General features: G+C 45.2%; 1 protein-coding gene across 1 annotated transcript in view; it reads right to left on the minus strand.

Moving 5' to 3' along the window:
* The window catches only part of UNC80 (unc-80 subunit of NALCN channel complex), a 3271126-nt gene that overhangs the window by 1553571 nt on the left and 1702409 nt on the right, over nucleotides 1-15146 (minus strand). Inside the window, exon 30 of the mRNA XM_085648598.1 lies at nucleotides 10403-10541. Within this exon, the coding sequence (XP_085504724.1) occupies nucleotides 10403-10541 (139 nt within the window). The remainder of the gene's footprint in view (nucleotides 1-10402; nucleotides 10542-15146) is intronic.

The following is a 15146-nucleotide window of genomic DNA, read 5'->3' on the forward strand; positions in this document are numbered from 1 at the left end:
ATAGTGTAAGGGTACTATGCGTTGTAATGGTATGCATTGTAATGACTTGCGATGTAATGCCTGCGTTGTAGTGACATGCGTTGTAATGACATGCGTTGTAGTGAAATGCGATGTAATGGCTGCTTTGTAATGACATGCGATGTAAAGGATGTTGCGATGTAATGACTGCTATGTAAAGGTAGTGCGATGTAAAGACTGCGTTGTAAAGGTTGTTTCCCATTCTGAGGGTGTAACTTACTTACCCTGACTACAGTGAGGGTCTGCTTGGACAATGTGCAAACCACTGCCAACCCTATTTCTAACATGGGTGGAAGTGGTGGGATAGGACTTGTATTTGTATATTACATACAGTGATTGGTGTATGCTACTTCAATATCACAGACCCTTACACCCCAGCATACTGTTTTGCTTTTTCTCTTTTACAACTCTTGAACGTTTGCCACAATCATGTCTCAGTCTGGAGAGCCTTTAGCTGTACCTGCAGATTTGGAGTTTGAACAGGAGAGGTTGGAAACCTTTACAGTGCCTCAGCTTAAAAAATTCTGCAGGGATTTAAAGTGTTCTTTTAAAGGCCTCACTAGAAAGTAGGAGTTGCAAAAGGTGCTGAGGGCCTGGTTGGCAGCCAGGGAGGCTGAGGAGCACATAGAGGATGAGAATGTTGAGGTGGAGGTGGAGGAACCGAGCCTTCACAGTGATTTCTTGGTGAATCATGATCTGCCTAGGGAGAAGACACCCTCCAAGGCAAGCAGCAGTATTTCCTCAAAAAGTCTAGAGGACACGTGTGAAGCCAGGATGGTGTATGAAAGAGAAAAAGCTTTGGAGGAAAATATACTAGCCATTGAGGAGAAGAGGATTCTTTTGGCTAATGAGCTGAGTCTAAAAGAGTTGCATCTGAAAGCCAAGCAGGTTGATACCAGCATGGATGGTGGCAGTGTAGCTTCAGTGCAGTCTGAGGGGAAAGTGCACATACCCAAGGGCCTAGTGAAGGATTACAACGAGGAGGATGAGATAGATTAGTGGTTTCAGGGCTATGAAGCAGCTTTATATGTGAACAGGGTCCCTGACAGAGGATGAGAGACAGTTCTGTGGAACCACTTTGAAGGGGAGGGGAGGGACACCCAGTTTGCCCTAGGTACAGTAGGATAACTCACCTACTCCAACACGACGGCAGCGCTGATCAAGAGGTATGGTCTTACTTCAGAGAGGTACAGGGACAAGTTTAGGAAGAGTACCAAACGTGATTCACAAACATGGCTTGAATGTGTTGATTCCTTCTGCAGAGCACTGGATGGTTGGGTGAAGGGCAGTCAGGGAACATATTATCGGGGGCAGTATAATTTGATTCTATGGGCGAACTTGTCTAGTCTTTGTGTTCCAGAGCTGCGCCAGCACTTGCTTGACAGTAAGCCTACTGACCCTAGGACGCCTGCTCAGCAGGCGACCCGCTGGCTCAGCACCCGGGTCCACAAAAGGTTGTATGGGAGAAAATCAGCCAAGGGTGGTCAGGGTCTCAAACAGAAGGAGGGGGGATAATAGGAGTAAGGAGTTCTCAAAAGGGACCCAAACCAGTTCCCATGGTAAGGATTCCCAACTCCCTGTTGAGAAGAAAGTTGGTTCCCAGCAGGGAAGTCTGCAGGGAAGGGATGCCTGAAATGTTTTGCATGTAATCAGGAAGGGCACTTCAAGGACGATCCAAAGTGTCCCATGCAGGCACAGCCCCCCACCGGTGGGCAGTCACTGGGGTTCGTGAGTGTAGCACTTGGGGAGGAGTGGCTCCCAGTTAGTGGTGGAGAGCCAACTGAGATGACCCAAGTCTCCCAGGATGAGAGTGAAATGGCCCAGAGAACCCTCCTGACTGATAATACTGAGAAGTACAGGCAGTGGATGACCATCAATGTGGGGAGGGAGGGTCTCTGATAGACATAGGAGCCTGTATGATAACCGTTCACTGTCATCTGATTTTTGAAGAGCAGGTAATCCTGAATGTGGTCCACCAAGTCTTTGTTGTAGAAAACAGTGAGCGCCAGTGTATGTTAGCCCAGGCTCCTTTTGATTGGGGGGAGGGGGTCTTAGATTCCTTGAAGGTAGCTGTGAATCCATCCATGCCTGTTGATGGACTGCTGGGCAACGACCTGGAAATAAATGCCTGGAAGGAGGTGGAGCTTAGGTCGCACTTGGTGATGTTGGAATTTGCCAGAATGGGTGTGCTTGACCACATTGTCTATGGCAGCTTAGAGAGGGTGATCAGAAGGACCTGGAGCCTGAAACAGTGGCCCAGGCGCCGGTCAAGAAGGGAAGAGGCAAGGGGTGCAGGATACCCACTCTGGAAATTCCTATGGTCCAGGAGGAAGCTAAACCTGAGGGGATGCCCGGTAACCTACAGGGTCTCACCTGAAATATTGAGAGAATGATCTCATGTACAGCGAGCCTAAGTTTGCTGAGCCTGAGCAGCCCATGTACTGGTGGTACCCCAAGTACTCCAGAGCCTTCCTACTGGGTTTGGCTCATGATGTGCCTATGGCAGGTCATTTGGGGGTGGACAAGACCTTTGAATCCCACTTTTATTTAATAAGGAAAGCCTCAGATGCATTCTGTAGGTCCTGTCCTACCTGTCAAGCAAGTGACAAATGGGGGGAGGGGGAGAAAGCAAGGCTTCCATCCAACCGTTTCCTGTCATGACTGACCACCCCTTTCGAGCGGGTGGGCATTGGCATTGTGGGGCCTCTGGAACCCAAGACAGCCATGGGCAACAGGTTCATTCTGGTCTCGGTGGACCATGCCACCCGATATCCGGAAGCTATCCCTCTGAGGAAAGTGAATGTGCCCACCGTAGTAAGGGCACTGATGGGGATCTTTACCCATGTGGGGCTCCCCAAGGAGGTGGTATTTAACCGGGGTACCAATTTTATGTCCTTGTACATGAAGGGCATGTGGAAGACGTGTGGTGTTACCTATAAGTTCACCAGTCCGTATCACCCCAAAGCAAAGGGTTGATTTAAAGGTTCAATTGTACCCTAAAGAGCATGATTATTGGTCTCTCAGAACCCATGAGGGGTTAGTAGAACATCCTCTTACCATGTCTTCTATTCAACTAGAGAGAGGTACTGTAGAATGGGGTTAGCTTAAGCCCCTTTGAACTTCTGTATAGTCACCTTGTGAGAGGACCTCTCAGTTTGGTAAACCAGCTCCTAGGAAGCCGCCCCAGGATGTATTCAGTTACATGCTGGCCTTCCAGAACCAGTAGCCCAGGAGAATCTGGAAGCTAGCCAGGAACATATGAAACATTGGTATGGCCAGAATACCACTCTGGTTGAATTTCAGCCTGGACAGAAAGTAATGGTGATGACTCTAGTAGAGTCCCGTGCCCTCTAAGACGACTGGTCTGGGTCATTTGAGGTGAAAGAGCACAAGAGGGTATTACATGTCAACCACCTCAAACCACATTTGGAGAGATCTGAGTTGACCATGCTCTTGGTCACGGATGATGGAATGGAAGAGGAGAGTGAATCTCTCCCCGAACTCCTGTCTCCCACAGAGCAGGATGTGCCAGTAGAGTGTGTGACCCTCTTCCCTACTCTGACCCTAGAACAACAGACAGACTGTCACCAGTTGATGGGACAGTTTGCCTCTCCGTTCTCACTCATCCCTGGAGTCACCCAATGGTGTACCCACGATATTGACACTGGGGACAGCACAACTGTTTAGCACATGTCTTACAGGTTGTCTGATAGAGTGAAGAACAACTTCAAGGAGGAGGTCTCTTAGATGCTGGAGTTAAGGGTGATTGAGCCCTACAACAGTCTTTGGTCCAGCCCAGTGGTTTTGTTCTCACAAGACTGCCTCACCTGGTGTCACAATGTAACTGCCTTTCCGTGTTGACTACCAGGGCCTCCATGCTGTCACCAACACTGATGTGCACCTCATCCCCTGAGTTGATGAGCTCATTGATTGGCTTGGAGTTACTGTGTTTCTCAACACGTTTGAACTAACATCTGGGTACTGGTAGATTGCCTTGAACGAGGGGGGACAAGAGAGGTCAGGGTTCTCAACACCAGAAGGGCACTACCAGTTCCAGGTCATTCCTTTTGGGTTGAAGAACTCCCCTGCCACATTCCAGAGGTTGGTCAACCAGGTCTTGGCTGGGTTGGAGAACTTCAGTGCCGCTTACCTTGACAACATTGCAGTCTTCAGCTCCAGTTGGGAGGACCATTTGTAACATCTTCTGGAGGTGTTGAAGGCCCTGCAGACTGCAGGCCTCACTATCAAGGCCAGTAAGTGCCAGATAGGGCAGTGGTCAGTAGAATACTTGGGACACCAGGTAGGGAGTAGAAAGCTGCAGCCCCTGCAGCCAACAATTGATACCATTCTGACTTGGGCACCTCCCAAGACCCAGGCGGAAGTGAGAGCCTTTTTAGGTCTCACTGGATACTACAGGAGATTTGTCAAGGCGAATGGTACCACTGTTGGCCCTTGTCTGGGCTGACTTCCAAGAAGCAGCTCCATTAGTTGATTTAGACAGAGGCATGCCAGATCGCTTTTGACACCCTGACTTATCCAAGGAATTCATGGTGCAGACTGATACCTCTGAGCATGGTGTGGGAGCCGTAGTTTCACAGCTAAACAAAGAGGGCCTAGTTCAACCTAACTTTTATTAGAATGACTTTACTTCTCAGAGAACACAGGCGAAGCGCACTAGAAAGGGAAGCTTTTGGTGTGGTCTGGGCCCTGAAGAAGCTAAGACCCTACTTGTTTGGGACTCACGTCCGAGTTTAGACACAACACAGGCGTCTCAGATGGTTATTGCAGATGAGGGGTGAGAATCCTAGACGGTTGAGGCGATCCATCTCCCTACAGGGAGTCTTTCCAGGTTCTTCCGCCTTAGTGATGAGAACTCCCAAGAGGTTTGTAGCTCTCCCCACTTTCAGCTGGGGGACATGGGTTAGACCTGGCATCTTTTGGCATGGTTTCCCCAGTCTTTTTGCCTCTGACCTCCTGTTTTTGACTGTGTGCTGAATTAAATTTTGCTGGCTTTAGGACTCTGGGCACTTTATCACTGTTGACCAGTGCTAAAGCGCAAGTGCTCCCTATCTAAAATGTAATAGTATTTGGTTTCTCCATGATTTACTAAAACAGTGCACCAGGTGTGCCCAGGGCCTGTAAGCCAAATACTACTAGTGGGCCTGCTGCACGGATTGTGCCATGCACATGAGTAGCCACTGCAGTGTCTATGAGTGCAGTTTTTAACTGCCAAGTCGACTTGGCAAGTACACCTAGTTGCCAGTCCCCAAACATTCCCTTTTATTAATTGTAAGGCACACCTAAAGTAGGCCCCAGCAGGGGCAGGGTGCAGTGTATTTAAAAGATAGGACATGTACTGATAGGTATTACATGTCCTGATAGTAAAAATTGCAAAATTCACTTTTCACTACAGCAGTGCCTAGCTCTCCCATGGGTTAACATTGGAGCTGCCTGGTAACACTTTATTAATGTATCTTGCAATAGGTAGCTGATAGAAAATTAAAGTTTGGTGTCTCTAAAAATACATCATAATCAAGTGGAGGGAAAGAGAAGCTAAGGCCCATCCGCCTTCCAATGGTTAAGTTACAAATCAAGGGGGGGGGGGAGATGGGAGAATGGACTACTTGTCCTGTGTTACCAGAGTCTTGTCGGTTGTGTCCGTCATAAAAAGACCCTCATACATTTACACAGGTCGAAGGCGGTATATTTACATTCTCCGCCATTTGAGTACTGTTTTAGCATCATCATTGGGTCATTTTATTGTAAAATGCTGACCTCCGCCTGGGGGAAGACCTACTGGTACTGACAGTAGTGGTCAGAGATAAATGTGAATATGTGCTCGTGATAAGGTGAAAAAATTAAGTTAAAATCCCTATGTCACTTACAGCCTCAATAATTTATTTATTAGGAGGCAGTGAATGGGAAATTAAAAAAGGTATTGTGCGTTTAAAATGAGTTACTTATCATATGCACTTTTTATTGGTCAACATGTTTCAGCCCTCTGTGCATTCTGGGGGCTTTCGTCAGGACCGAACTTAGGTATGTAGAATCAATTGGTTCTACATCGAATGGTATACTCACCACTCAAAATTACATGGTCAGATCAGTTGTATCTGTGCCTGAAAGAAAACAAAGGTTGGGGGTACTGTAATATATGAGAAACTTGAACATTCTAAAGTTTCAAATAGAAGGTTGATGGAACAGTAATTCTCGAACATCCACAGTGGGAGTTAGTGTGGTGCAATATTGTGCATTGGTCATAAGAAGCTGTGTGAGGGCGAATAGGTTTAAAAAAACATTGAAGAGAGCAATAGGCTATATCAGAATGAGTGTGCGGTATATTAGTCAATGCCACATGTGGGCGGTTATATTTGTGTGATACGCGCTTGTGTCCCCATCATTTAAACTTAGCTTTTGATCAACAATTCGTGTGTTATCAAAGAACCAAGAGACAGGTAACTGAGGTGGTGCGCTTTTGAGTTGATTACACTTATCTAATGTAGGCAGTTGTACTGGCTAAATTAAGCACAATTAAGTTGATGCCTAGTATCTATGATAACCAATTGTAATAGCATATGAGCATCAAAGTAAAAGAGTATCTTTCTTCGCACGCTTTTTTGGTTGCGAAATCATACGTGAAAAAAGTCAAAGAATTTGTATTTCTAGTCGGAACAGATCAACTCTTAATAAACCATCAGTATCAGTGAGAATCATTCTTGTCTGTCGACATTGGCGAGTGAGCATAGTCATATCGGGCAAGAGTGTTATAGACGCCAAATTGAATGTTTTAGTCGACAGAGAATCTACATGTACGGGAATGCTATCAAAAGTCAGTTATACAAGTTGACAATAGTATTTACCTTATGAGCGCTAATAGTAACGCTTCATGGAGTCACCAGCGGGCTTGTGAAGATTGCTTCTGAGGAGGAAAATAAATGTTACAGTTCCTTACTTGAGACTTGGAGCGCGGTAGAGAAGTCTGTTTACCCGTAACTCTCACCAGTTATTTCACTGTGCTGCGCATGTGCTGCCTCTTGTTCCGGTGCTCCGAGTGACGCGGGGGCCGGTCTCGGTTCGTTTGTATTCCCGGTCACGATCAAAATGGAAGAGGGACTGAGGTCTAGCTGGTTGGCATGAAGGGTTGGCATTTTGTTGTTGGTGTTAATGTTTAGAGGTTGGTCTGAATGTATAAATGTAGGTACTTGTTGGGTAGATCATGGTAGTAAGATATTAGTATTCTCCATTATTAAAAATCTTATGAATACATCTGGGTAATTGTGGTCCCGTAGTCACCATTGGATAAGAAATTGGCGAATCATATTATACAGTTAGCAGAGGTTAATGCGCAGTCAGAGTTCTATCGACTATTGTTGATTGTGTGAGTAAATAGTCTAAATTTTATGTGAGAGACGTTGGTGGATTTCCTCTTAACTTATATTATTAGGGGACAATGTCACTTGGTGTGGTTTATTATGAAATTGGTTGATATAAAGCAATACAATGTCAGTCAGAAAGAGACAACGGGTTCTTAATTGGAGGAAATGATCCTTTATGTTATATTGTTAACCTTAGTGGTAGAACAAAGTATTCATTCTTAGTCCCTAGGTTTATATGTGATAGTTGACTTATTAGCTGACGGGGTTATTTGTTGGTTCAGGTTAATCTGTTCCGGGGATCAGGATTCGATATTTCATGAAAGGGTGTGCCACGGGATATTATCGTTCATCCCTCCCGTGTCCGTGTGGAGGCGATAGATCCAGCGTTGTTCTTTCTCAAAAAGAATCTTCTCTGCATTGTGCGATTTTGTTTTGAGGGTTTCAAGAACTACCCATCTGAGGTCATCAGGATCATGATTTTGTTCAATGTAATGTTTACTCATCTTGGTTGTAATTCGTTTACATGTTACATTGCTCCTGTGCTCGCTGATACGGATCTTCACTTTGCGGCACGTCATCCCTATGTATTTAAGACCACAGGGACATACAATCATGTAGATCACATGTGTAGTGTTACAGTTTGTATGGTGACGTAGCGTCCAGGTGAGATCGGGTGAGAGTTGTAATGTTTTCGTCATCTTGGTGAGTTTGCAAACTGAGCATGAGCCACACGGGTAGTGTCCTGTTACAGGGTTGAGGTTCCAGAGGGTTGTTATACTTCCATCTTTCGTGGTAGCTATAGGTCTTGTGTGAACAAGGATGTCCTTAATGTTCTGTGTTCGTCTATTAGCAAAGCGTGGTTTTGGCCAGTGTAGATTGTTGGACGTTAGAATCCTCCAGTTCTTGTTAATTATTTTCTTAACAATATTTGTCGATGTGCAATAAGTGGTCACGCATGTCAGCAGGTCTGGTGGTTCTTTACGTTGGGTAGATTCAAGTAAGCTCTCTCTGGGCTGGTTCCTTGCTCTCTTTTGGCATGTTTTGATGATCTTCAGGGGGTAATTCCTGAGTTCTAGTTTGTGTTCTAGAGCTGCTGCTTGGGTCTTGTAATCTGTCAACTTGCTACAGTTCCGTTTCAGTCTGACCTCTACTGTCAGTACCAGTAGGTCTTCCTCCAGGCGGAGGTCAGCATTTTACAATAAAATGACCCAATGATGATGCTGAAACAGTACACAAATGGCGGAGAATGTAAATATACCGCCTTCGATCTGTGTAAATGTATGAGGGACTTTTTATGACGGACACAACCGACAAGACTCTGGTAACACAGGACAAGTGGTCCATTCTCCCGTCTCTAAAAATACAACATTTAGTGAAGTTGGTTTTTAAATTGCAGGTCTGAAAATACCACTTTTTAGAAAGTTAGCATTCTGTGTCTCTGCCTGTCTCTGAATAAACGTCTGGGTCAGGATGACAGTTGGACTGTTTATGAATTCACTCTAGACAGTGACACAAAGGGAGTTGAGGTATTCCCTGCATATTCTGATGGTCCATTACCAGGCTGATGGGTCTTCCTGAGCTAGAGTTGTGGGAGGAGATGACACCTGCACCTGAATAGGGCTGTGCCTGTCCCTTTACAAAGCAGTCTCTACTCCTCAAAATGGGTATAAGTACTGGACCTCTCAAACCATATACTCAGAACACTTCTGGATTGAGAACATTTTGCCAGGAAGAAGAGCTCTGTTGCTGTCAGGAGGGACTGACACTTTGCTGTTTGCTTTGCTGTGCTGGCCTGCTGCTTGCTGCTTCCGTCCTGGGCTGGACTTTGCTATCTACATCCTGCTTTCCAAGTATCCTCAAGGGCTTGAGTCGAGCTTCCCTCCTGTAAAATGTCTAAGGGCCATCAAAGACTTCACCTGCAGCATCTGTGCATTTCTGCTGAGAGCCCTAATCTGCCAAGTGGTGCCAAATAGAGTTCCTGGGCCAAGAACAAACCAGCACATCAACTTTGAGTGTGACATCTGAGCCTTGGTCCCCGCTCAACGCAACAATTGTGACTAGCACAGCAGGCTCCACCGCAGCCCCTCTGAAGAACCACCACAGCGGGAGCCCCGAGTACCGTGTCACCAAAGTCCGTGGCACCCGACTCCTTTGCCGAACCGGAGGCCCCATGGGGTGACATCAACACTGCGAAATCTACACTGCATGGCTGACTCTTGACACTTCATGGACCCTGTACTGACAGCCGAACTAACGCCTTACCGCCAACGCTGCATCACCTCCCCTGGGCCTTGCAATGTTCTGAGCACCGAAGTGCAAACGGCAGTAAGGAACCGACGCCGCATCGGCCCCAGCAACGCCTTGCAACATCTTTGTTTTGTCATTGTTTACAAGGTACTGTACCAGGGGTCTGTACGACTATATAGCAGGCCAGAATTCAATCGCAGTCCGCCCTGAACTTTGAGATTCCACTCCATCAAGTACGTTGTTATAGCCCTAGTTGGAGCTGTTGTGTTTCTAACCGCTGTAACTGCATTTAATTTTTCAGAATTCGTATTTTGATTTGTGTATGTGTTTTTTTTATCATTCTGATCTCGTTTTATTCAGAATAATACTGGCTATTTTTCTAAACTGTTGTTGAATACTTTTGTAGTGTATTCACAGTGTCACTATGTGTGTACAAATACTTTACACATTTCCGCTGAGGAGAAGCCTGACTGTTCTTGCCAAGATGCTAAGGGGGTGAGCATGGGTTATTCTGAGAGTGTAAATTACTTACCCTGCTTAGAATGGGTCCCGGCTTGGACAGTGCACAAACCACTGCCAACCAGAGACCCCATTTCTAACAACTATGTCCTGGGAAGGTAAAACGCCTGCATTATTCCATCAAGAGAATCCTCGCTTGCTATTGTCGGCTGGCGTCAGTAAGGTTTTTCCAAGGTTCACATTGTTCTGACTACAGAGAAGAGATATGTGAGCATTTTTCTTTTAGGAATTCTGTGCTGTACCTGCTGCCCCAGCCATGTGCTCGTCCACGCTCAGCAGCAGCTCCCACGCTGCAGGCTGAATGTCTCCATACATCTCCTCAGTTAGGATAGGGGCCGCCTTGATCAGTAGAGACAAAGGTGCTGGGGCCATACTCATGACCTGCATAAACAAAACAAATAAGACAGCAACAGTCAAGTCAAGTGTGCATAGTCATGTTTCAGGCTAGATTACAGTATGCTAAGTTGTTCGTACTCAGACTATGAATAGTCGCTGAGGAATTAAGTTATATCACACATTTTGAGTGTTTCAGGGAGATGAGGTAGAACACAAAGAGGACATTTAGCCATGTCATGAACCATACAACACGTAGCTTTGACTTAGTGTCATTCTCCCTTTATCTCCTCCAACTTCTGCTCAACTCACCTTTCTCTCAGTATATGACTTGCTACACTTCACGTTTATAAACCAAATATCATTCTCTTTCCATCATTTCATCACCTTTCTGTAAGATATTTACAATAATTATCCAAATGCAGTACACTCTAAAGGCGTTGATGCAAATAAAATGTATACCACAAATACAGCACTGTTGAAACAGAATATCCACAAACATGAATAAATTTTCAAAGTTCATCCAGCATGTGCAACAGCACATTGTGATTTTTTTCATGAAGTAAGAACATGCACATATTTTGGATGTGAGGTCACCTTTTTTCTTTATCATGTGTGCACAACAGTTAAGTCACACCCAAACATTCTGCATCCAACAATGACAGAGCACAGACATACTTTCGCTAGCCATTACAAGATGCAACTGGGAGGCCAGGCGGTACTGCATATGTGTAATTAGAACACTGGAATGTTGAGAGCTCAATTGAAGACAATAAAGTAGCTCAGAGCATACAAAGGCTGGTATAATCCCCTTGCTCCAACATTCCAATGTTTGTCTTTCTGTTTTTCCCTTTCTAACTGAGAACATTCTACCCTCAGTGGGTAGAGTGCTCGAATAGCCTTACAGTCCTTCTGCCTCGGGCTATACTGGTTAAAGGCCCTCTCCCTCCCCCTCTGAAGTCAGATTCAAAACCTTTAACAACCAGTATAGCCCTCTGCAGCAGGCTATAAGGATTATGTAAAACGTCTTGATGCATCATTATTTTAGTGCCATCAGTAAACTTAGCATTTCCATTCCCACCATTCCCTCAAAGACACACAAGTGTATTCTTTACCACTCACTAGCAAAGCACTTCCTTATAAAGCTGCTTAAGATAAGAGAAAACAAAGACTCATAAATTGGTTCAGTGGGACTCATGCCAGACCTCACAATTCATGGACAAAAGAAGTCAGAAAGAAGCCTTTGTAATAGCATTACACATATAAATGAGGTTTCCTTTGCACCAACGGAGAATGTATTGAGATACTGTGCGCCATAAAGTCACCTCATAGCAACGTGTCCCCCCGGGGGAAATAACCAGTCATATTCTGTGCAGATTATGTTTTAGGGAGAGTTTTTTCTAAGCCCTTTTGCCAATACTCTAAAACAGTTTTTAATCAGTAAAATGTTCCTATTTTATTAAAACAAATATATTGCTTTTCATGGGGGGTTAGTTGACCCACAGTAAAAACCCAAAAATGTTTGGCAACGTGTAAATAAACAGTATATAGGGAATTGTTCTCTTATTAAGAAAATGTAGTGTTCCTTTTTAGGTCTCGCCTGATCCAGAGCATGTGCTGCCCTGCGAGACATTTAGTAAGCGGCTTTTGAAAGTGCCACCACAGGCTTTTGGTGGCCTCAAGCTTGCGTGCACGCGCGCAGCCGCCATCGCCACGCTTAATCGCGATCACTTTTACTTTCGCGGCCTCGCGGCCATGCTTATTATTTGTAGATATAATTTCTTAAGATTGAATTGATTGACTCATGGAACTGAGGGTCTAGCTAAACATTTTTGATTGTATTACTTGTGAAGAAATTAGATGCAATTTTACTTCTGTTTGTTGTTGCTCTATATAGCAATAGCCAAAGTTCCAGGGTAGCAAGCTACCCGCTGGCGGTAGTAAGGGCTATATAAATGCAATTACAAGACAATACAAAGCGCACTCAATCTCATGCAACAACAATTGGCTTGTGAAATTCCCAAGGTGACGCGTAAGGCTTTTTGATGCCTTTTGTGGTTCATTTTGCGAGTAAGAAGGTACACAGGGGACGATGTCTAGTTTTTACAAACAAATCTGTGAATATTTTCTTTGAAAACCAAAGCATCATCCTCACGCCTTAGAGCAAGGCGAGGGAGGGAGCATGTTGACGACTCCACAGAACCGTCTCAGTTTAGGTCAGAATGAATTTCACCTGGGTTCATAAACAACAAGCTCCCACTTTGTAAATCGTGTGCCTCAGATCACTTATTTGCTTTCAAAGTGCATCAGCCCCTGTGATTGCTTCTGAACGCGGTTTGAATCGTTAAAGCACAGCGTATAAGGACTTTGTTAGTTTGAAAGCAATTTCTTGAACTCCCCTACAAGACAAATCTCCTGATGCGGTGTCACATTCAGATATTGCCACATCAAGACCCCTTTCCTTTATTCCACACCAGCTCTCCTCCATTGTGCGGTTTGTCATATTGATAAATTGGGCTATTAGGAGGCGGAAAGAACCCCATTATGGCGATAAACCGAGCGCATAAGTAATCCTGAAATGATCAGACTCACATCCCGCCCACCCGGAAGTAAGTCTCTGAATTGGTACAATCGGTTGACTTTCTAGACGCTCGGTTCTCTTCTGAGTTTATGATAAAGTTAGAGACTTGAATAGAATTAATGTTCATACTGCAATCGCCATGTTTGTTTTGGCTTATGGCTCACTGATGAAACCAATGTGTTGTCTCTGACTTACTGACCCGCACATTTCTCAGCCGAATGCTGGTCGTAAAAGAGACAAGCATTGGCATAGCCAATAGGTCTCGCCTTTGGGACTTTCTAAGTGTTTAGCCATGCAACAGATGATGTTGTTGCACCAAGGATATTGTGCTGCATAACTAAATATTTATAAGGTCCCAAAAGCGAGACCTCTTGGCTATGCCAATGCTTGTTAATAATGTCTTCTAAGTTGGCAGATAATCTGTAAAATGTTTGGTTTGGGAGAAATGTTGCGTCACCCTGAAATGTTTTCAGAAAAAACCATATGCTTGTAAGGTGTTTATCTGTCTACTTAAAAAGATATAAAAGATTTTAAAGTAATGAAGCAGAGTAAGAATGGAGGGGTAAAGTGTAGGCCCGTATACGGATGTGGGCAAGAAGGCACTCATTTCTTTCTCATTTTTTTAGCATGTGCTCCTCATAGAGATGCACTGCGCAGAGAGCAGACAGAAGCAATAACGGACTAGATACTCCCACTGGCTTTTTTCCTGAAGCCATTTAATAACTATTACAAGTAACATACAGGTGAGTTCTGCTAACCACTTCATACTAAGCCACGTGGGAAGGCTTCCCACACAACACTAATTCCTCTTGAACTGTAGAAAACAAAAACAGTTTCAAAATAACAAGAACACGGGAAAGGGAGGTGGTAGAAACAGAGGATCAACAAACAAGTTACTTACCTTCGGTAACACCTTTTCTGGTAGACTCTATCTAGCCACAGATTCCTTGCCTTAGAATTATTCCCATAGCAAACACAAGATGAAGAACAGACTGCTGAAACTTTTTATCCACTCTCCCCCAGTCACAGATCTGTGTTTAATACATCGTTCTTTTGCTCACTATTGCTCCCTACTGGCTTTGCAAATCAGGTTGGACTGTTCCCACAAGGCTGATTTGCATATGGCTGGGTCTGACTGGGGTGGCGAAGTGAGCTAAAGAACGATGATGGATTCAACCAAGATCTGTGACTGGGGGTGAGGGTCTGAAAGTTTACGGACCTACGGCCCTCATCTCCTTGTGTTTGCTTTGTTCACCCTCATTTGGCAGGGTATGCCCAAAAGTGGGTCCCTTGCCTACTTTGCCACTGGAGTCAAGCAAGCCTGGTTGATGAGGGGTGTTACCCCGAAACCGGCCCCAGGATGCTTGTTTCCAGTCCAGGGAAGACCTGGCTTGGCAGTTCGGGCTGGACTGTTCCCACGAGGAACAGGGTCAAGACTGATTTGCATATGGCTGGGTCTGAACTCGGGAGGCAAAGTGAGCTAAAGAACGATGGATTCAACCCAGGTCTGGAATTGAGGGTGAGTGTCTGAAAGGTTTTAGAGCTCAGCCCATCATCTCCTTGTGTTTGCTTTGTTCGCTCTAAGTTGGCAGTGTATGAACAGACTTAGGTCCCTTGCTCACTTTGCCACTGAATTCAAGCTAGCCTGGCTGATGAGGGGTGTTTCCCCGAAAATGTTCCCAGAATGCTTGTTTCCAGTCCAGGGAAGACCTGGCTTGGCAGTAATGGCTGGACTGTTCCCATGAGGAACAGGGTCAAGATTGATTGTATATGGCTGGGTCTGAACTGAGGTGGCGAAGTGAGGTAAAGAACGATGATGGTTTCAACACAGATCTGTTACTCGGGGGGTGAGTGTCTAAAAAGTTTCAGCGCTCCGTCCATCATCACCTTGTGTTTGCTTTGTTCGCCTTAAGTTGGCAAGGCATCCCCCGACGCGGGTGCCTTACTCACTTTGCCACTGGATTCAAGCTAGCCTGGCTGATGAGGGGATGTTAACACGAAACTGGTCCCAGGATGCTTGTTTCAGGTCCAGGGAAGACCTGGCTTGGCAGTTCGGGCTGGACTGGTCCCAT

This window comes from Triturus cristatus, chromosome 3_2 (genome assembly GCF_964204655.1).
Source record: "Triturus cristatus chromosome 3_2, aTriCri1.1, whole genome shotgun sequence".
NCBI classification, from domain to species: Eukaryota; Metazoa; Chordata; class Amphibia; order Caudata; family Salamandridae; genus Triturus; species Triturus cristatus.